This window comes from Panicum hallii, chromosome 8 (genome assembly GCF_002211085.1).
Source record: "Panicum hallii strain FIL2 chromosome 8, PHallii_v3.1, whole genome shotgun sequence".
Lineage (NCBI taxonomy): Eukaryota > Viridiplantae > Streptophyta > Magnoliopsida > Poales > Poaceae > Panicum > Panicum hallii.
The window spans coordinates 13435859-13457266 of NC_038049.1; the positions used below are offsets into that span (position 1 = coordinate 13435859).

The 21408-nt window shown below is 45.5% G+C and overlaps 1 protein-coding gene across 1 annotated transcript; it reads right to left on the bottom strand.

Annotated features, from left to right (window-relative positions):
- Nucleotides 1-235: 235 nt before the first annotated feature.
- Nucleotides 236-20212, bottom strand: LOC112902968 (exocyst complex component SEC3A-like). Its single transcript, XM_025972170.1, has 26 exons — nt 20029-20212; nt 19866-19936; nt 19684-19764; nt 19410-19477; nt 19201-19303; nt 16618-16763; nt 16208-16325; nt 9202-9306; nt 8055-8156; nt 7824-7961; nt 6969-7097; nt 6806-6886; nt 6619-6693; nt 6306-6473; nt 6095-6218; nt 5926-5990; nt 5625-5795; nt 5457-5536; nt 5251-5329; nt 4982-5079; nt 3664-3772; nt 3487-3555; nt 2961-3026; nt 2786-2875; nt 2540-2666; nt 236-703 (listed from the first exon to the last, which is right to left on the bottom strand). The coding sequence occupies exons 1-25, from the start codon at nt 20210-20212 to the stop codon at nt 2556-2558; spliced, it is 2631 nt and encodes an 876-aa protein (XP_025827955.1). The 3' UTR covers nt 236-703; nt 2540-2555.
- Nucleotides 20213-21408: the final 1196 nt, after the last annotated feature.

The window sequence follows — 21408 nt, forward strand, 5'->3', positions numbered from 1 at the left end:
TGCTGAAATATTTTCACAGCGCGGAGGTCGGGATGTGGGTGGCAGGTCGGGATAGGCTTAGTTGGGACGATGGCAAGGCCACCTCCATGAGCACGGATGCCGTTCACATTATGCCGAGGTCACCATTATGCCTAAAGAGTACTATCTTACATATTGTTGGAACAGAATACACATACTCCCTCCATACTAAAATACAAGTTATTCTAAAAATTTTAGGACAGATTAACAAGAAGGTAAAATGACCATATTTGCTCTTATTTATTATTCATATTTGGTAGTAATGAATTTTTACATGTACATACATTTTCTAAATATGGTAAAATAATGACTTGTTTTTGGATAAATTTTAAATCGTAGAATGACTTGTTCGTTGGGATGGAGGGAGTACAAAGTAAGCAACAACCCCTACTAAATAAAGGCAGTGCCTTGTATATTCATAGACTATTATCTTGCTTGACCTGTACCATAGATACAACCTCGCACTTGTTGTTTGAGTTTATGTCGTCCTTTTTTTCCAAGTACATGTATTGTTGAAAGGTCAGTCATAACATGTACTCATCATTCAATTTCACAACTCGTGCCCCGTCAGCCATGAAACAGCCATTGTAGTAATGATGGAAAGCATTATGGTCAACAACCTCGACCCGTATTATTGCCTTTGCTAGTGCTCTCATATGCTTGGAGTCCAGAGATAAGCAGATTTCTGCAGATGTTGAGAAACACATAAGAACAACAATCAGCTGAAGAAATAAGGCTAATTGAATAGAAACGGGAGGCGACAGGAGATAAAGATAAAGTGTGCTACATTTGACGACAAATGTTCTGCTAACTTCAAAGAGAGATACAGGGGATGGCAGGGGGATGGCAGGTGTGAAGGATTTGTACCTGCAAAAGATTAATAGCAGCAAAATGCATTCAGGTAATGAACTATCAGATATCAGTGGAGAGGCATCACTAACACCACCAACGTAGTTGTAGTTATGATAAATAAATGCATGTACTCATCAAAAAAATATGAAAATGTACACACTCTTCTAAATTAGGAAATGCATTTAGTACTTATCATATGAAGTTCTTTGACTTCTTTCTATTATGCGACTCAAATTAGTGTAACATTAATCACCAATTTCAGTTACCAGAGGTGTATATATTGCTGGTTATTGCTCATGTTTTACATGATGAAATAAGAAGAGACATGTCAAATTAGAAATATAAGAATTCCAGAATATCCATATTAAGAGAAATATGCCTTTTACACACACTCAATTTCATTATTTTGATCGGGCAAATAATATGTTACATGTTTTTTGTTCAATTTCATTGTTATTAAGATAATGTGATGCTTAGTGGGCAAATAAGTTTATCCCATAAATCTAGAAGAAATGATTACGCCAGAAGTGGAATTAACTTGGCATCATCGGTAGCTTGACGTAGCAATATGGTGATGTCAAAAATCACGGATGCACATAAAACTTATAGAACCAGTGAAATTCTCAGGTCCATGGAAGCACATACAAAAGGTGCATTCACTGTGAGATTGATCAATTCATTAGTACTGTAATGTTGCTGGACCATCATTTATCAGTCTATATATGAAAAAAATTGTCCTGTGCGGCCAAGAAAAAAAATAAAGTGACCGTGAAGCTCATCATGCCGTAGCAATTATCTAGTATCAAGCATGCCGTATTGGACTAGCAAATCTAGTCATGCCAGTGGTTTATTAAATTTGTATGCTAATACCAAATGATTAAACACATATCGGTAAGCAAACAGCCCAGATACAGAAATATTACTACAGCCACAGATTGAGCGAAGGCTGCAATAATAAAACATAAAAGTTGGGCTAAACATCAATAGCTGGTAGAAGTTCTATGTCATTAGTTTTCAGCTTCTCGAGTACCACTCGATCGATCGCTGGGCCACGTGTGTTTTCCTCTCTAGCAGCTAAATCTAGTATTGGTCCTCGGCAACCAAATACCCCGGCAAGGGAATCTCCATTTCCTTACGAATTGATAATTCTCCTCCAAACTCCAAAGCATCTGTATAAAAGAACATTTTATGGTTTCACATATGCCTTCTGTATACAAGATCATTTTATTGTTTCAGATATGCCTTATTTAGTTTCTCTGTCAACAGTAATAGTGTCCAAAATTTTCTTTGCCCAACCATCATTGTCTAATCGTGGCTCATACACGTTATTGGCCTTACAAAACACGAAACAAATCGTCCAACTTGAAATTATATGTCAACGAGGGTGCATCTACAGCTCACTACAGACCATGAATCAGATAGATGGTTCAGTAAGGATCACATATCACATAACTGGTTCCTAAGGAACACATATCGGATAGCTGGTTCAGTAAGGATCACAAATCTGAGATGGTCAGAATCAGGTCTACTTATGTGCATGCAAGCCAATGGATATACTAACCTGGCACCATAAAAGCAATCCAAAAGGAAGAACGCCATGTACAAGACGAACAATGCAATTAAACCAATAGCAGGACAGAGCAGCAGAAATCAAAGCATAGAAAGTTACCTTGTAATAAAAATTGCTACAGCGAAGCTAGAATATCCCTCATTTCGTTCACAGATGTCACTTTTTCATCAGGATATATTTTCGAAATCAACTTGATGAAGGTTGCATATTTGTCAAGAAACTCTTTCTGCAACAACCGCCACATCAAGCAAGAAAAGATTCTGTATCTCACTTAGCCTTGAAGGAGATTACAAGTAGTCCCCATTCATTTCACACTTACAATTTTACAATTATGAAAAAATATACCTTGCATTTTTCCCATAATGAAGGAAGCAACTCCTCAGCAGTCATATTCTTCTGTAGTTTTCTATACATTGCATTTATTGTCTTGTCAAGCTGTCAACCAGATAAAGTAAGAGTAAGGGACAATGCTTTATGACTAAGTTCATAAACGTAAAGGATGAATATACTATCAACTTACTCCAGCTAAGCTAGACTTCAACATCTTGCGAAAATCTACCTTGGACATTCCAACTTGGAAAGGTATCTGTGTGCAGTTAAAAGTATCCAACAATGAACACTTTATACTTCAACCAATAGAACATACTTGGCACTAAGACAAGAGGGTTGGACATTCAAAATAACTTTGTGTGCAAAAAATGCATTAGGTAGGAAGCGAGGTTTAATCATGGACAGTAGACGAATGATTACATAGCATAGCATGGATCTCGAGCAATGGGGAGTTGATTGGTAAAAGCATCAGGAATATTTCAATGGTTGATTGGTAAAAGCAATTGATTTTGCTTCTCAAGGCATAGTAAGCACATGATTAAGACATGGATCATAATCTGAAAAACACTATTGAACGTATTTTAATATCATCCCAAGTCCAAGATGGTGCAGTGGCAGCAAATTTACAACCAAGAAATAATGCAGCTCTGCAATTAGGTCACTAATTACATAGACTTTCAGGTAGATAGAACACAGAACCAAATCACATTCCTCACCTCTTCAGGGCTCATATTGTACATTAGTTCCTCAATTCTTCGAGCGAACTGGAATAGTTTTTCAAAGTGCTGCAAAAAGTAAACAAACATAAGTTCCATGGCATGCATTAAAATAAACGCCTTAGTGTATACATTGGCAAGGGGGAACAGAATCAAAAGGAGTTACAGTCAACTTACAATGTATATGACCAAATTGATATGGCGTGAACAAGCTTGCTCATAGGCTTCACTAGCTTGATGATAATATTTAGCAAGTGTTGGCACAACATTTGCCAAATCATACAAGCTGCAGAGCCAATTAATTATATCGAGTTAATTAGTTCTACGAAACACTAGGTATTCACAAATGTTATTGGTAAGATTCCAGCATTACTTGGTGCAATTTATGATCTCAGGTATTCACAAACATGGCGGGTGTTGCTGTTTTGGAACATTTTTTTCTGGGGCTACAGAAAAGGCTTCAATATTTGCATTGGAGATGAAATGTTTCACACCTCATTTTTCTTTTCTTTTTTCCTTATTCTTACATGAAGGTGTTAATTGTTTCTGCCACATGGAGGCAATAGTTGTTGACCAGATTGCAAGTGGCAGGTTATATCGAAGATGATCGAAATAACTAAGTGCTCCTTAGTGGTACATATGAACTTGTTCAATACAGAGCTAAAGGGGAGGAGTGGCATCATCGCTGCCATCAACTGTTTGTAGAGGCTGCAACCCTCAATAAAGGAACTGGTAGAATGAAGATGTGACAAAATGGTAACTTCAATTTCAATGCCTTGCCCTAACTGATGGAATGAAGTTGGAAAAAGCAAAAAGGAAAACACTATGAAATCGAAAAATGGTAAAATTGAGCACTTATATATTTTGAGGCAAAAGTAATAGTTGTACCTCCGAGTGACAAAAACATAATGCTGATTGACATCTGTGGCTGCAGAGGCTAATTAATGCAGGCACCTCGGGAGATGAATGTAGCAGTGAGATGTGTGAAGGATGGTGCTGGTGGCTATGCACGCAGTCTATATTAATCACAAAGTGCTGAGACCATATGGCGAGGTGCCCAGACTGTGAAGTTGGCACATGAGGAAAATAAGGCAAATGTGAGGTAACATGTCCCGTTCTCACCACATCTTAAGCCTTTTACAGCCATGCTATGTGGCCTGTCTGTGTACAATTGTTACACTGCTACATTGATATTGACTACTCTTCTATTTTAGTTATTTTTCTCTATAGTTGATGAGGCAACTAAAGAGCAGTTGTGGCTTTTACAATTAATTTCTAATTTAGGTAAATGAATAAAATTATCATAGTTGCTCCACCAAAGATGCACAAAGCTATTGCCATTAGTCGGAATTTATTCTGTGCAGTTTCCATAAAATAAGTTATGGATGTAGGATATAAGCATCATTATAGGGCTGCAAATGCCACAAACCAGTAGCAGAGAGTCGTACAAATGCACACACTAAAAGAGTACCATGAGAAAAAAAAAGAATTAAACCTGTGCTGAAAAGCTGCATAGTTCTCCAAAAGTACAATATCAACATATTTAGGTTCCACTTGAGCAATTTTCTCCAGTATCACAAACATAATAGTCACCTGTTACAGTCACAAGTCTGGTTAAGTTAACAAGGAACATGGTTGGTAATATTAATGTAAGTCAGAGTGATATGAAATGGCCAACATTGGTCGCATATGCATCTGAGGTTGGTGCATAAATTTTTAAATAACTTTTAGCATTGAGCGGTCAAGCTTATAGTAAGTTCATACGATTTTCGTATATGCCTGGTCAACTAGATCCCTGGATCCATTGATATACTGCTCCATACGTGCTGCAAGTTGTGAGAATCTATATAAAAGAAAAGAAAAGAAAAGAATAGAACACATTTCAGCTAAACATAGTTATACATATACCCAAGAACCATGACAGGTATGTTCAGATTTTAGAAATATCTTTTGAGAACATAACAGCAGACCTGGGAATATAGGGCACAACTCCAATTTGCCGCACATTGCGCTCATACTTCTCAATCTGGTAGCAGGCATCATCAACAAACTGCACAGACCATGAATATGAAGGAGTAAGGAACAAATTGAAGAACTCTCCAAAGTACAAAAATGCTAGCCTATCAATAGAGTCAAACCCTGCTAAATAAAATCGTTATTCTTGTCTCCAAGTCATCAAGCAACAATTGCACATATCCTGAGACCTCTGCTTTCTGACCAGAAAGATATCGATCTGTTATTCCATGCATCGATATACAACTCAGTGGATCTAGCTTGAATGCCCAGTCAACCAATGCATAAAAGTCCTCCTGAAAAAGAACCATAGAAAACATGTGAAGCCTCAACAGTACACCCAACAATGTTGTTAATTTAGCTATCTGCTTATCCGTATTTATAGTCTACATTATAAATTATGCGAGGAAAACTAACAAACTCAACCTGAATACCATCAAGCAATTCCCGAAGGCATTCGTTTAGTACACCCAACTCAGCTGGATTATTACCTAGAAAAACATGAGCCAACCTTTACACCTTTCAGAAAGGAAGTAAAACAATAGATCCATTGCAAGAAACACTGTTTAACTTGGGAGGTGGTGGTTTATATTACTTGTTTTGCCAATGCTTGAAGAAGCTTCTAATGTGACCGAAGAAGTAGTAGTTGCTTCAACATTAGCATCTGACTGAGAAACTGTAGAGACTTCAAAGCACATAAAATGTGCAAGGAATGAGCTCTAGTTGTAGATATTCATGAAGAGAGTTAGGATATTATTAATATTATTTATGTTTCACAGAAATAACACAAAGAAATACAGAACAACCTCATCAACAAGAAGTGGAATAAAAACAGTAATCATCTTGGAGTATGCGTCTGCAGGACTATCGGTAATACTTGCTGGCTGGTTTGCACCAGCAGGACCCTCAAACAATGGTGTGCTGCTCTTTGATGCTTTTGAACTATTACGTAGTTCATTAGAAAATTCACGGGACTACAAAACAAATGCCAGGCTGTTATATCAGTCATTTATTATTGTTGTGTGATTTGTAAAGTGTAGCTCCAAGAAATTCTAGAACATCTTTGATTAACTTATATTAGACAAATTGAAAAAATTCAGAGTACTCGCAGAACCCCACCTCACGTCGAATTAGCAAGTTCAATGAGTGGCAGTAAGCTTTCCGCAAAGGTATCATACAACTCTTGTCCAAACTCTTGAAACATAGTATAAAGGGAGCATTAGAAAGCACAAACTTTTACTAGCTAAAAACTATTTTTCTTCATTTTCAGAAGGAAATTTTTCACACCAAGATATCATGCAAAAACCTTGATGTGTTGTAGAAGCCGTGCATAAGTCCTGCATTTGTTCCTCATATCAGCATGGTCAGGCCTCTGCAGATGACCTCGCTGCAAGTGTTTAGGAGTTCGATCACGCATACCCAGGTTTTATCCCAAACTTCCTTATTTCAAGATTTGAAGTAAGATTTACCTGAGAGAAGTTTGCTTTGTCATTTAGCATAGAATCAATTAAACCCGGAAAGTAATTCCTTAAAAATTCGGATGCCCTCCGAACAAATGTGCACTTAAGAAGAACAAATTCTGCACGTTTTTCTCTAACCTGTATAATTTTTGGCAAATAAGATGAAAATTTGTTAAGCCATAACTTTCTTTCAATAATGCTGAAAAATTAAATGTAAAAAGCCCATTATGCATACGTCTATAGCCATGGATTGGTTGACAGGATTTCATTTCCATAGAAAGTAGCAAAATGAATAGAAACCTACATTTGAAGTTGATGAAGGCAAGAGATATATGACTTCTGACTTCCAATTTAATCAAACTTCAGCAATATTTTAGTAAAAGACATGGGAGCATGCTTCCTCACTGCGGTGTTAAGCAGCTTGCTGTTTTTCTCTGTTTTCTACAGAGTTTTTGTTTTGTACAGTTTTGCCTCCTTGTAGGATCCTTAGGCAATTGGATGTAAACTCTCCTTTATTTAATGTAAATGGGCACCTGCTTTTGCTAATTTTGTTCAAAAGAAAAGGTAAAAGAACAACTGTTGCTGGCATTTCTTTTGTAAGATATATTTAATTAAACACAAATTACTTTAACCTTCCATATGAAACAAATTTATTTGTCTGTGGAAAATGGTCTTTTCTCCGTTGAATCTATTTATCTTCCAATGTTGCTAGAAGTCCTTCAAATGGTATCAAAGCAGCATACTAATACTTATCTGATAAAGAATAAGTTAATCTCAATTGATTTGAATGGTAAAGGAAAAGCTCGATCATGTAAACCTCCAATAGGAAAAAAAAAGATGATGGTATGAGGATAAAGGACATACAGCACGTAATTTTACATAGATTGGATCTAGATTGGACGCTTCTAGGTTCTTTATAGCAATGGTTAACCAGTCACAGGCTTCGATGTTCTTAATCATATTTCCCTCATCAAATGATCCTCCAGTTAATGATGCCTCATACTGCAATATGATCAATGGCATCAGGAATTTCATGTTATGTTAACATAAATATTATTATAGGAAAAATAATTAATAGGTCAATAGAATGCACACTTCAGGTGGAATCTGAAGGAGCTCAAGCAATTTGTCAAGCTCATCAATCAAAGCCACATTACTGTCAGATTGCAACTCCAGCCTGTTATTACGCCATTCTATCTGCAAAACCATAATTTATATGTGTTTATAATATTATTTTTTAAAAGGTAAGATTGACAATTTTACAAATAATGTTGAGTTTCCATAATAAAAGTAAGTGGTTTAATGATGTAATCATGACCATGCATGAACTCAGTATGTTTAATTTACAATGATGTAACAACCTATGCTGAGCTCATGGAATAGTTTTGGGAGCTTGAGTGATCAGACTTAGAAAGATCTGATCAGTGAGACAGTTTATGGCATTTTGAATTCAGTTTCTGACAAATACTGCATATTTATGTAATTGATTACATAGAAAATGAACTAAAAGAGAAACAAGACTCAAATATACACAATGGCCAAACAAATATACCCCAAGAACCTGAATTGCTTAAGAGTGAACCCCCAGTCTACTTGGACAGTTCTACACAACACTTGTAGTAACTATCTTCCAAGCTTATTGCCCTTGCTTCCTCAAAAGGTAATACTCAGAGTGCTACACATTTTGATCCTCAAGTATTAGATGCAATATGCAACTACCACTAATTATGACCTCCCAATATGAAACCATAACCACCAATACTGCACAGACTAACTAGGCTGCATTAAAGTTAGACTTGTGTGATGCATTATTATATTGCATAATCAACTTTTACAACCCTGATGTTTACTATAAATTAGAATTTAAAATTTCTAGTTACCTGTAATAAAATTTAAGGGAAAATATATCACAGATCCTAAACATTAAAAAAATGACACTGATACTTCATCTTGTACAAATGTACAATAGTTTAAACAATTAAGAATACTGTCCTAGCATCTTCAGTAGGGATAACACTTCAGTGTAAATTTTGACAACCGATGTGAACTACTGTATGAGCTGTAAGCCCATGACAAACAATTCAAATATTGTTTCATTGAACTCTTATTGGGCTTCTTTCGATCAACCAACCCTAGAGTTCATGTTTTAGACGGATCAGGCATTAAAAGAGAAAATATTTTCCTCATAACAACTAGGAAATATGGTTTGCATATTTATTAGTAAAGGTGAAAATAACCGTACAGATTGTATATCCTCCCTCATATGCCTCAGCTTTATATTGAAAATACCTAGCCATTCATCCATATCTTCAACACATATACTGGCTATTTCTAAACCCTGCAATACCTGCAGGAAAAAAAATACACCAGTAATGTATTGGAATTCTCTTCGAGAATACACAATTGTATAACCAGTAAAATATTTAGGAAAAAGATGAAAATTTACAGTCAAGATATTCAGCAAAAACCTACCAAAGGTAAATAGTGTTTCATATCATTGGTAATCAATTCAAGTTAAACATTTCATCATGATGCTGTACAGTATTGCAGCAGCAGATTTGAGAAAATAGAAGAACATAGGGAATCTGAACAAAATAAATGGACGTGAAACCAGAGACTCCAGCTTATGCAAGGCAATGCCCAAAACTCAAGGCCCATGGTAGATGAGTGTTGGAGTATATTGAGCCCATGTGTATAGAGGCCCATGTATATAACCACTATACCCTGTTTAGGGTTTGGAATGGGAAAATTACTCTTCTTCATGGTATCTTTAGCCTAGGTTTGCTCTCTCCACCCTCCAGCCCGCCGCCGCCGCCGGCTACCATGGCCGGCCGCCGGCCCCTCCTCCTCCTCCCCTCTCCTCCTTCCCTCCCCTCTCCTCTTCCTCTCCCTCCTCTGCTCCCGCTCGCGCCGATCTAGGCGCCTGGGCCGCCGGCGCAGGGCCGCCGCCGCCCGGTTTTCCCGCCACCGCGCTGGTCCTCGAGGGGGCGCCGGCCGCGGGCGCTGCGGCTCCTCTGCTCCAGGCGCCGCAGGGGCCGCGGCAGCAGCCTCCTGCCGCCCTGGGCCCCCTGCAGCCTGACGCCGCCGCTGCCGCAGCAGCTGCTGGCGCGGGCGCCGGGGCTGCGGGACCCTAGCCGCGCGCCGCCGTCGATCCGGCCGCCCTGCGGGCCGCTGCGCAGCTGCTGCAGGCCGCGGGCGCCGATCCGGCCGCCCTACAGGCCGCAGTGCAGCTGCTGCCGGCCGCGGGCGCCGATCCGGCCGCCCTGCAGGCCGCCGCCGCTGTATCCACCGCGCCGCTGTCGCTGCGGGCACGCAGCCCGTCGTCGATGCAGCGCCCGGTGTCGCACGGTCTGGCCTCGAGATGGCGCCCGAGGATGCGCCGCTCTCCGCCGCCGCCTTCTGAGGACAGCAGGCCAACGCCGCTCTCGCCGCGGCCCTCCTCGCTGCCAATTCGGAGGCTTCGGCGGCCCTGGAGCGGGTCCGTGTGGCTGTCCTCGCCTGGGAACGCGAGCGCGCCACGGCCGACGCCCTCGCTCTCTGGGTCGCCGAGGCGGAGCGCTACCTCCGCATCTCCTCCGGCCAGCCCGTCGACCCTGAGCACGGCACCTCCTCCTCCTTCCAGGCCCCGCCCGCTGGATCTGGAGCCCGGTACGACCTGACCAACCCCATGGTCGCCCAGCTCCACCTCTAGACAGCCGGCGTCCAGAACATCAGGGCCCTGGTCTCCGTCCTCCTCGACCCCGCGTCCTCCTCCTACGGCCGCTGGCGGGACCAGGTCCTCCTCACCCTCCGCCGCTACGCCCTCGACGACCACGTCCTCGTCGACTCGCCGATCGAGGCACGGGACGTGGCGTGGCTGCGTCTCGACAGCGTCGCCATGTCCTGGATCTTCGGGACCATCTCCCTAGATCTTCAGGACCTCGTCAGGACCCACGGCGGCACTGCGCGGCAGGCTTGGGTGGCGCTCGAGGGGCAGTTCCTCGGCAACGCCGAGTACCGCGCCCTCCAGCTCGACGCCACTTTCCGCACCTTCATCCAGGGGGACCTCTCTGTCGGTGAGTACTGCCGGCGGATGAAGAGCATGGCTGATGCTCTTCACGACCTCGGGGATCCGGTGTCCGATGGGGTCTTGGTGCTCAATGTCCTACGGGGCCTGAGCAGCACCTACGACCACCTGAAGTGCTGGATCACCCGCCAGAGGCCCTTTCCCACCTTCCTGCAGGTCCGGGACGACCTCGCCCTTGAGGAGATCACCAGGGGTCTCGCGCCCGGATCCTCCTCGCCCAACCCCGCCGCGCTCGTTGCTGCTCCACCGGCCTCCTCCGCTGCTCCTGCCACCTCCCTCCTTGGTGCTGCTCCCGCCGGGCAGACCAGAGGAGGGGGGGCCGTGGACGTCGCCGGCGACGGGGTGGTGGTGGTGGCACTGGTGGCCCTGCTCCTGGGGGTACCGGTACCGGTGGGGGTCGTCGGGGCGCGCCGCCCCCGGCTCCCGCTCCTGCCCCTGCCCCTGGAGGTACACCCTGTCCATCCTTCAGCAACCCATGCTCAGGGCGCATCTCGATGTGGCCGTTCCAGGGTCCGGCAGGGGGGCTTCGTCCTCAGCTCCAGCCGGCGGCCATGTTCACTGGTGCTGCTCCACTCTTCGCACCGTCCTGGACCCCGCCCGCTCAGCCTAGCCAGCAGCCGACCTGGCCTGGGGGGTGGGACCAGGCCGCTCTGGCGTAGTCCTTTAGCACCATGGGACTGACACCGTCGGCCAGCACCGAGTGGATCGCCGACTCGGGTGCCTCGTTCCACACCACTCCTGATGCCGGTATCCTCTCTTCTGTCCGACCCCCACACCCCTTTTATCCTTCTTCTATCATGGTTGGTGATGGGTCTTGCCTTCCTGTCACCGCCGTGGGTTCTGCTCCTCGTCTTCATAATGTTCTTGTTGCTCCTCGAATGGTTCACAACCTTCTTTCCATTCTCCAGTTTACTGCTGACAACTCCTGTTCTATCGAATTTGACTCCTCTAGTCTTACTGTGAAGGATTCGGCTTCCCGGCGTCCACTCCTCCGATGTGACAGCCCGGGGCCCCTTTACACCCTTCGGCTTCCTGCTTCCGCTGCCTCGCCTTCGGCTTCTTTGTCTGCTGCTTTTGCCGTGACACCTTCTTCCACCACCTGGCACCGCCGGCTTGGTCACCCCGGCCGCGACGTTTTGGCTCAGCTCAGCCGTAGTACCGATGCTCCTTGTACTAAGGCTCCTGCTGAGCACCTCTGTCATGCGTGCCAGTTAGGTCGTCATGTTAGACTTCCGTTTTCTTCTTCTTCTTCGCATGCTGCGCATGCTTTTGATCTGATTCACTGTGACCTGTGGACATCTCCTGTACTCAGCATGTCTGGTTATAAATATTATCTGGTCATTGCTGATGATTTTTCTCATTACTCTTGGACTTTTCCTTTGCGCGCCAAGTCTGAGACCTTCCCCACCCTCCTCCACTTCTTTGCCTGGGTGTCCACTCAGTTCGGCCTCACAGTTAAGGCCATCCAGTGTGACAACGGGCGGGAGTTCGATAACTCCACCTCCCGGTCCTTCTTCCTGTCTCGGGGTGTTCAGCTGCGTATGTCTTGTCCGTATACCTTTCCTCAGAACGGCAAGGCTGAGCGGATGATTCGCACGACGAACGACGTCGTGCGCACCCTTCTGATCCAGGCCTCTCTGCCCCCGCGCTTCTGGGCTGAGAGCCTCCACACCTCCACCTACCTGCTCAACCATCTCCCGTCCACTGCTTCTCCTGCTCCCACTCCACACCACGCTCTCTTCGGTACCCCTCCTCGCTACGACCACCTTCGAGTCTTCGGGTGTGCGTGTTACCCTAACACCTCCGCCACCGCTTCTCACAAGCTGGCGCCCCGCTCGACTCGTTGTGTGTTCCTCGGGTATTCCCCTGACCACAAGGGGTACCGATGCCTTGACCTCACCTCTTGCCGCGTTCTGATCTCCCGACACGTCGTCTTTGACGAGTCGGATTTCCCCTACTCTACCTCCTCTACACCTTCTCCTGACCCCGAGCTGGAGACTCTGTTTCCGACTGACCCGGTGGTTTAGCCACTGTTACCTGTCTGTCCTTTTCCTACAGGTTTCCCCGGCACGCCGGCACCGTTTCCGGTGATCCCTGCTGCGCCGAGCGCGGCCCCGGTGCCCGCGGTCGCGCCACAAGCGGTCCCCGGACCTCCGGTCGTGCCGCACGCGGACCCGGTGTCTCCCGCTGCGCCACGCGCGGCCCTGGTGCCTTCACGTGCACCTGCGCGGTACGCCCAGCCGGTGCAGGTGTACCGGCGTCGCTCGGCGCCGACCCCGACACCACAGCGGTACGCTGAGCCGGTGCAGGTGTACCGGCGTCGTTCAGCGCCAACACTAGCGCCGCCTCCTGCTCCGGAGGCTCCTGCGACACCGACGCCGGAGCCGTCGCCGCCGCCACCTCCTCCGGCTCCCTCTCGAGCCGAGCCGGAGGTATACCACCCGCCAGTCATCCATCGGGATCCTCGGCATATCCATCCCATGGTGACTCGGCGGATGGCGTCTCAGGCCGCGACTCTCTCCGCCGCCAAGGGAGAGCCGCGGGTCTCTCCGGTACCCTCCTCTGTCCGCGACGCCTTGGCGGATCCTCACTGGCGTCGCGCGATGTAAGAGGAGTACGCGGCTCTTCTTGCCAACCAGACGTGGGACCTCGTGCCGCGTCCGTCTGGTTGCAATGTGGTGACTGGCAAGTGGATCTGGACGCATAATCGTCGGGCTGATGGCACACTGGAGCGCTACAAGGCTCGCTGGGTTCTCCGGGGGTTCACTCAGCGGCCTGGTGTGGACTATGATGAGACCTTCAGCCCAGTCGTGAAGCCTGCTACGGTGCGCACAGTCCTCTCGCTTGCGCTCTCGCGCACTTAGCCTGTGCACCAACTGGACGTGAAGAATGCGTTTCTTCACGGCACTCTGTTAGAGACTGTCTACTGCTCTCAGCCAGCGGGATTTGTGGATTCGAGTCGTTCGGATATGGTCTGCCGGCTCAACAAGTCTCTCTATGGACTGAAGCAGGCTCCTCGGGCTTGGTACTCTCGGTTCGCCACGTTCTTGCTGACATTGGGGTTCACCGAGGCCAAGTCTGACACGTCTCTCTTTGTCTACCGCCGTGGGGATGAGACTTCCTATCTGCTGCTCTACGTTGATGACATTGTGCTCACAGCCTCTAGTCAGCAGTTGCTTCAGAGTGTCATCTCCTCTCTGCAGCAGGAGTTTGCTATGAAGGATCTCGGTCAGCTCCACCACTTCTTGGGCGTCACTGTTGAGCCTCGCCCGTCTGGTCTTCTCATGCACCAGCGGCAGTACTCACTCGATATCCTGGAGCGGGCTGGGATGACTGATTGCAAGCCCTGCTCCACTCCTGCCAACACTCAGGCGAAGCTGTCCGCTGATCTGGGTGATCCGGTGGCTGATCCTACTGCCTACCGGAGTCTGGCTGGTGCTTTGCAGTACGTCACCTTCACCAGGCCGGACCTCACCTACGTTGTCCAGCAGGTCTGTCTCCATATGCATGATCCCCGGGAGTCACACCTTGCTGCGCTGAAGCGTCTCCTCCGCTACGTCCGTGGCACTGTGGACCTCGGCCTGGTACTTCACCGCTCGTCCTCTGTTGAGCTGGTGGTCTACACCGACGCTGACTGGGCTAGCTGCCCGGACACTCGTCGCTCCACTTCCGGCTACGCCGTCTTCCTGGGCGGCAACCTGGTCTCTTGGTCATCCAAGCGGCAGCCGGTTGTCTCTCGCTCCAGTGCCGAGGCGGAGTACCGGGCTGTCGCTAACGGCGTAGCGGAGGCGTCCTGGCTACGACAGCTCTTGGCGGAGCTCCACAGCCCGCTCGCCAAGAGCACGCTTGTCTACTGCGACAACGTCAGCGCCGTGTATCTCTCCACCAACCTCGTCCAGCATCAGCGGACGAAGCACGTGGAGATCGACCTACACTTCGTGCGCGACAGAGTCGCAATCGGCGATGTTCGGATCCTCCATGTCCCGACTACCTTCCAGTTTGCTGACATCTTCACCAAGGGACTGCCCTCCTCGACCTTCTCGGAGTTTCGATCCAGCCTCAACGTAGCCGGTGGCTAGTTGTGGCTGCGGGGGGGTATTTGCCCTCTGTACTCTATTTGTACTCTCTTCTTGTCCATTCTTGAACACCGCTGCGCCGGTTGTTCAGACTGCGGGGGGGTGTTGGAGTTTATTGAGCCCATGTGTATAGAGGCCCATAGAGACCCATGTATATAACCACTATACCCTGTTTAGGGTTTGGAATGGGAAAATTACTCTTCTTCAATGAGGACCTCTCAACAATTCTTTTCACACATTGCAATGGTGTTCGACCCTAATGATGCAATCTAATAACCTGACGTGACTTGGTATAATTCTATCTATACTGTGCTATTATATCTTGGAGATAAAGTTCCAATCTAATTAACGTGAAGGTAGCTACAATGTGAACCTAACCAAAGAGATATTCTAACAAACTACTGGATGAGTGGGTGAAGTATTGCCGCTTCTGTGATGCTCTTTGAGAGCATACAAGGAGGATTGTTTCTGATGTGTTAAGACATTATTTCTCTTTAAATATTTTTTCAGCAGTGTATGCAAATCTGAAATGGGTAAGGGCCTCCAGATTCACTTACACTTTATGAAATCTAACAAGTTAAAAGCTTAAAATGTACAGTCAATCACATGGTTAGATATGCATCATACCCATTACCATGTTAACATACTTTACATCTATTTCACTCTCGAGCCATTCGTGCCAAATTATCTTAAGAGCTTTCTCTTCTCATGAGAGAAGGAAAATTGGTCATTACAAACTTTTAAAAGTATCATAAATAATTGAGTTCATTTTCACATGAAGAGGTATCCTGTAGATATATAGAAGTAAAAAATTTGGCTTAAGAGGTACAGCTAAATGTCTCCAAATTTATAAAATTCATACAAACTTTTAAAAGTATAGAAATAATTGTGTTCGTTTTCCCATGAAGAGGTATCCTGTAGATATATAGAAGTAAAAAATTTGACTTAAGAGTTACAGCTAAATGTCTACAAATTTATAAAATTTATATGGAGGTAGAAAATGGTGATCCCAAATTTTATATGCTTAAATTATATGCAGGATCAGCAATTTCATAATTTTTGACAGCTAAGAAAAAGGCATTTACAAAGTTCAGGAGAGTGCATACCTCTTCTACAACAGATTCAGTTTCCATCAGGGCATAAACATTTGCAGATTCTAGAGCTACAAGTTCACGCTTCATTCTTTCTGAAAAAGCCTCTGCTTCACCAATGGCCATAACATAACTGCATAAGAAAAACAAAGTTTGCTGCATCAGTTATATTGTAAAGCAAACATATACCCTAGGAAGATAAAGAATCCATTTGTCTCATGCCGAAATGAAATGATTGCATGGACATAATACCAATTGTGACTTTCACTAAAATTTCATGGAACAATTAGCTGATATGATACGTGGGGCACATTAATGTATTAGTTGAAGTGCATCCAATCAATTGGCACATGATAGATAAACTGAATAATCAGAAATGTGCAGGCACAGAAGGTGGCATGCCAAGTTCACATTTGGTAACTTACTTGTTAAGAAGAGCCTCGATGTCCTCCTCTTCTGCCTGAGAAACAAGGTCCTTCTCAACGGTAACATTTGATTCAGCCTCTAACACCACTGATTCAACAGGCCCATCTTTGTTGGTCACTTGTGTAACCTTTGTTGTAGTGTTCTCCTGAAATATACGCAAAATTAAACATATGGGAATCAAACATGTTGATCACAAGGACAGTAGCCTCTCAAGTATTTAGCACTTTTAAACTCCAATGGAATCTAAAGAAATCCAGGATAATCCAGCATGTCTCTATGCACTGCTGCTGCAGAAAATGTGATACAAAAATGTGGACTAATGCAAATCTGCTGATACCTTTTTGCACACAAGAGGCGAAAATGCCACTATGACAAGGCCAACAGGCTTTGGCTGGGCCAAAACAGCAATTCTTTGTATGAAGCATTTCGTCGAACAACTTCTAGGCAGCAACCTGCGTCGATGGCAAGCGAGCTATGAGGCAGCGGGCCGATTCATCTCTCATCCAGTAGTTCCTGGGTTACGTTGAAGGGGCCAGACAACGGCTCCAGGCGCCACGGGATTGCACAACACAACAGTCAGCGGCGGCCGCCTGGAGGTTAGCGCGTGAGTTCGCGACGCTGGTGTTAGTGAGGATGGTGGCGGCGGGTACGATGCGCGGCGGACACCGATGGATGTGGCGGCTCTGCGACCCATGCTGCGGCCTCCCGCTGCTGCCGCTGCGCTTGTCTCCGCGACCGCGCCGCGCTCACCGCGCCGGACGACGAGGCACGGGGATGGCGAACAGGAGAAGGGTGACGTGGTGTGGGTTATTGTATAATTTATTTTCAACAAGGATAATATATTTGGGTAGTAGAGGAGTTGAAATTTGACATACAGGTCCCTATCATCATATTCCTAATCCCAGTTTTATAGGCTCGTGCATTAGTTAGATATATACTTATGTCATGATCACAACCACCAAATCGGCTAGTTTCAAGAATCATTATTCATTCTAGTCCATGTAGGCAAGTTCTTACTATAACTAAATTTTATCCTACCTTTATCGTCCTTGAAGGCATAGGCCTTTCTTCCTACTCAAACCCCACTTCAATTTATTTTCTCAAAATCTACCTTTTTCATGTAGTATTGTTCAAAGACTTTCCGTAGTTACAATATTTCATGTCAAAAGTTTTCTTGGGAGTCTTTTGTGTAAAGTTGTTTTGGAAAAATGTAAAATTCTCATTGTATTTATGATTACAAAATAATTTGAGTTTTGTTTAAATTTTTTAATTGGAAAAGCATACTTTCTTTGTGGAATAGGCTCCGTGCCTAAGCAGATTGCAAACTGTTGGTGGTCACAAAACCCAAATAAGAAAGAAGTTATAGAGGATGAACCAATAGGATTTCTAGAGCAAGATATGTTTAGAAGTGAGTAAAGGCCTTCTAGCCTTGTTTCTCATGGGCAAACATTCCTTCTATTCATAGCGAACAATGGACAGCAAATTGCCGCCCAACGATCAGATTGCTCTAGGTATGGCAGTACGGAGGGGGCAAATATCGGATCCACCCTAGCCTGGCTGATACAGCCAGGGGACCTAGGCTAGTCTGATTGGCCTCCAAAGTCACTTTACCACTCGGTGCGACATCATCTACGTTCACGCGCCCCTTGGGCACATCCGGCAGGAACAACTGTGTGGCTGGATGAAGAGGACAGATATCTTGTTCACATGGATTGGACGAAGAGGAGAGATATCTTGTTCATATGAAGGGAGTTCAACCTCCAACCGGAAGATAATTACACTTCCGTAGGATCGTACCCCATCAGTAAGGAGAAAGACCTCACAGTGGAAGTAGCTAGGGAGAAAGACCTCCCCTAAGCCTTAGCTTGCCCTGGATAAACCCTCTTTTAGGGCTGCAGGAATTCGAGAGGTCACCGCCTCTTCATGGTAATATCCCCTCCTGGTCTCATGGATAGCTTCCCAGGACCACTTGCCCCTTGCGAACAAGGACGGAGGCGATTTCCCTAACACACACCATATTACGTGCCCATAGAAACAAGAACTGATAAAAGGAAAACACAGGTTTCTAATAAGACTCGTTGGCTCGTTGCACATGCACAGACTAGTAGTGTCTCAAGTTGGCTCTTCACAAGTTGCACATGCACATGCACCTGGTCTGCATTGTTTTTCATCCTATCCTAGGAAGACACCCATGAAGGTCTTATAACAATATCTTGTGAAGATAAGATTTGGTGTATTTACCAACAATGTTTTTCTTGCAGAAATAATTTAGTGTTGTGGAATCACAACCCAACCAAATACAATCGTCCAATTATTTGATATCCCATATACCAGGTGGCTATAGAGGAACTACACGAAATTTGACTGAAATCAAGTCGCAGTGAGGTTAGGTGAGAACTTTGAGGATATCATGAAAACAATGTAGGCCTATGACGATGAAGAGACGCCAATTGTTCAGCAGTGGCCAAATCTAAACTACCAACCATTGCACGCGCATTCCGTACCAATTTCGTCATTGTGACCAAACAACAAAAGAAAGACATGCATAGGAAACGCCTAATCATTAATAAACTGATACAGACCTTTGCCCAGATAGCCATCTCGACGACATCCATGCCGACGACTTTGGGGATGCTACCCAAGTGCTCTTTGCAAATGTTGAGGATGCACATCAGCAGACGGTTCCTGCAACAGATAACACGTACAGCATATACGTTCACAACCATGAACACATGTCACATACAGATAGATACAGGACAGGACAGGAACCGTGATGGCAATACGGCATCACCTGTCTTCTTTGTTGCGCATGGTCCATTGCGGAGGCGCCACGCTCTGGCTTCTCAGGTTGTCAAACCCCTGGCCAAATTTTCAGAAAGCACAGCAGCCGATTTGTCATGATTTTGGGAATATATATATGCATTGAAAAATATATGCTTCACATACAAACCATTTTTTACAACTTAACCAGTTCTTTTTAACTCTATAATTCAAATCTTTTAAAATGTACTGTGGATCCATTGATCTTCTTGTATTATGAGAGCGGCCGAGAATGGCATGCATACCAAGAGGAAGGTGCAGCCGCTGGGATCGTTTTGGACGACCTCTATCTTGTGGAGATGCTTGATCTTGTACACCTTTGCCGGCTGATAATGCGCGCAATCATATAGCGATCACTCATCCACATCTATAACTGTCCAATCTAGAGAAACAATCTGAAAGTACAAGACACAGTGAGAAAGATCACCTCGAGGACGCCGCCATTGGAGTACTTGAGCACCCGCATGAACCCCTTGGTCTTCTGCCCTTTCTGCTTGGCTGCGCCGCCATCAACGGGTGGAGAGGGAGGCGGTCAGGATCCCGTGAGCGCGCACGGATGGAGAACAGGAGAAGCGAGGAGGGATACTGACTGGTGATGGCGAGGACGCGGGGCTTGGCCATGTGGCGGGAGGTGAGCTTGCCGGCCTTGCCCCAGCCGCCGCGGCCCTTGGCGACGCGCATGGCCATCACTACCTTGTCCCGGTCACCCTTTCCTAGGATCCCGGCCTCGCACCCCCGCTTCAGCTCCATGTCGTCCGCGCTCGACCGCGCCATGGTGCCGCCGCAGACGCCGCCGCCGGCCGCTCGGACTCAACGTGTGAACGGAGGATGGATGTATCCTTAACTGCTCGCCACCGGCGACGCTCCTGCGCCGGCTCCAGGTGGATTCAATCAAACCGGGATGTTGCAGGCAAAGGTGGGTCTGCGATGGAGAGAATGAGATCGGGATCAGCGGGAGACATTCCAAAACTCTTGGTTTGCCATTGCTAGCCCTCAAGATCTGCATTGGTTTTTCTTTTCTTTTTTTCTCCCCGGTAACCGACGAACCGCTCTCGTTCGCTGCATGCGCCGGGCCTTGCCCGATTCCTCCTCTCTATCTCTTCTCTATTTCGGGAACCATTTGATTTGAGCCACCATTCAAGGAGGGAGAAAAATGGAGTGAGGCACAGAGGCTACGAGTAAAACAAAGGAGGTGACATGCAAGCAGCTGGGAACTCATTATATACTTTTGGAACCGAACAAAAATTCAGCAGATTTTCTCTAAATTTCTCACTTTTTGGACCTGCAGAAAAAAGTTAAAAATCAACTGCCGGCTGTATACATCTAGTTGACAATAAAACTTGGCATGAATGTGTAAAATGGTTTGACAGGTGTGCATAAACCGGTCTGACTAGTTTATGTGATTTTATCAAAATATAAATTTAAATTCACTATTACATAGCCCTTGTCGAGACGATTGAAATGCATATATAGACCGTTCGATTTCGAGTTTGGATGAAAGAGTTATGACCAGGGGCGGATCCAATATAATTCAAGGGTATTCAGTTAGATATTCAACGAAATACCCATTATTTCTAGCAAATAAATTTATAAATATAAGTGTATCCTATATATAATTCAAAAAATGAAAATTTCACAGTATATCAGGCCTCCCGCCTCTCCGTCTCTCACCCAGGCCCAAGAAATGTAGTAAGTCCACCTTCCCTGCCCCGCTCCCAACAAGATGGCTCACGCGGCCCACACGGCCCATGGATCCTGTATATCTTCCGGAAGAATTTTTCTTAGAGTGCGTTTGGTTCAGCTGTGAGATGTGAAAAAGCTGCTGTCAGATGTGTGCTGTGAAAAAGCTGCTGTGAGATACCTACTGTGCAAAAGTCGAAAGTCGTTTGGTTCAAACGGCTGTGAGTTGTCGACTGTGAAAAAATTATATATTATCTTTATGCAAATTGACAGTATACAATATTTCTTTG

Coding starts and splice junctions, on each gene's coding strand:
- LOC112902968 (XM_025972170.1), bottom strand. CDS start 20,212: ATGGCGCGGTCGAGCGCGGACGACATGGAGCTGAAGCGGGGGTGCGAG. Junction 6,887..6,968: donor ACAAAGCAAACTTCTCTCAG/GTAAATCTTACT, acceptor AAACACTTGCAG/CGAGGTCATCTGCAGAGGCC. Junction 3,556..3,663: donor TCAATTTGGTCATATACATT/GTAAGTTGACTG, acceptor TACTTTTTGCAG/CACTTTGAAAAACTATTCCA.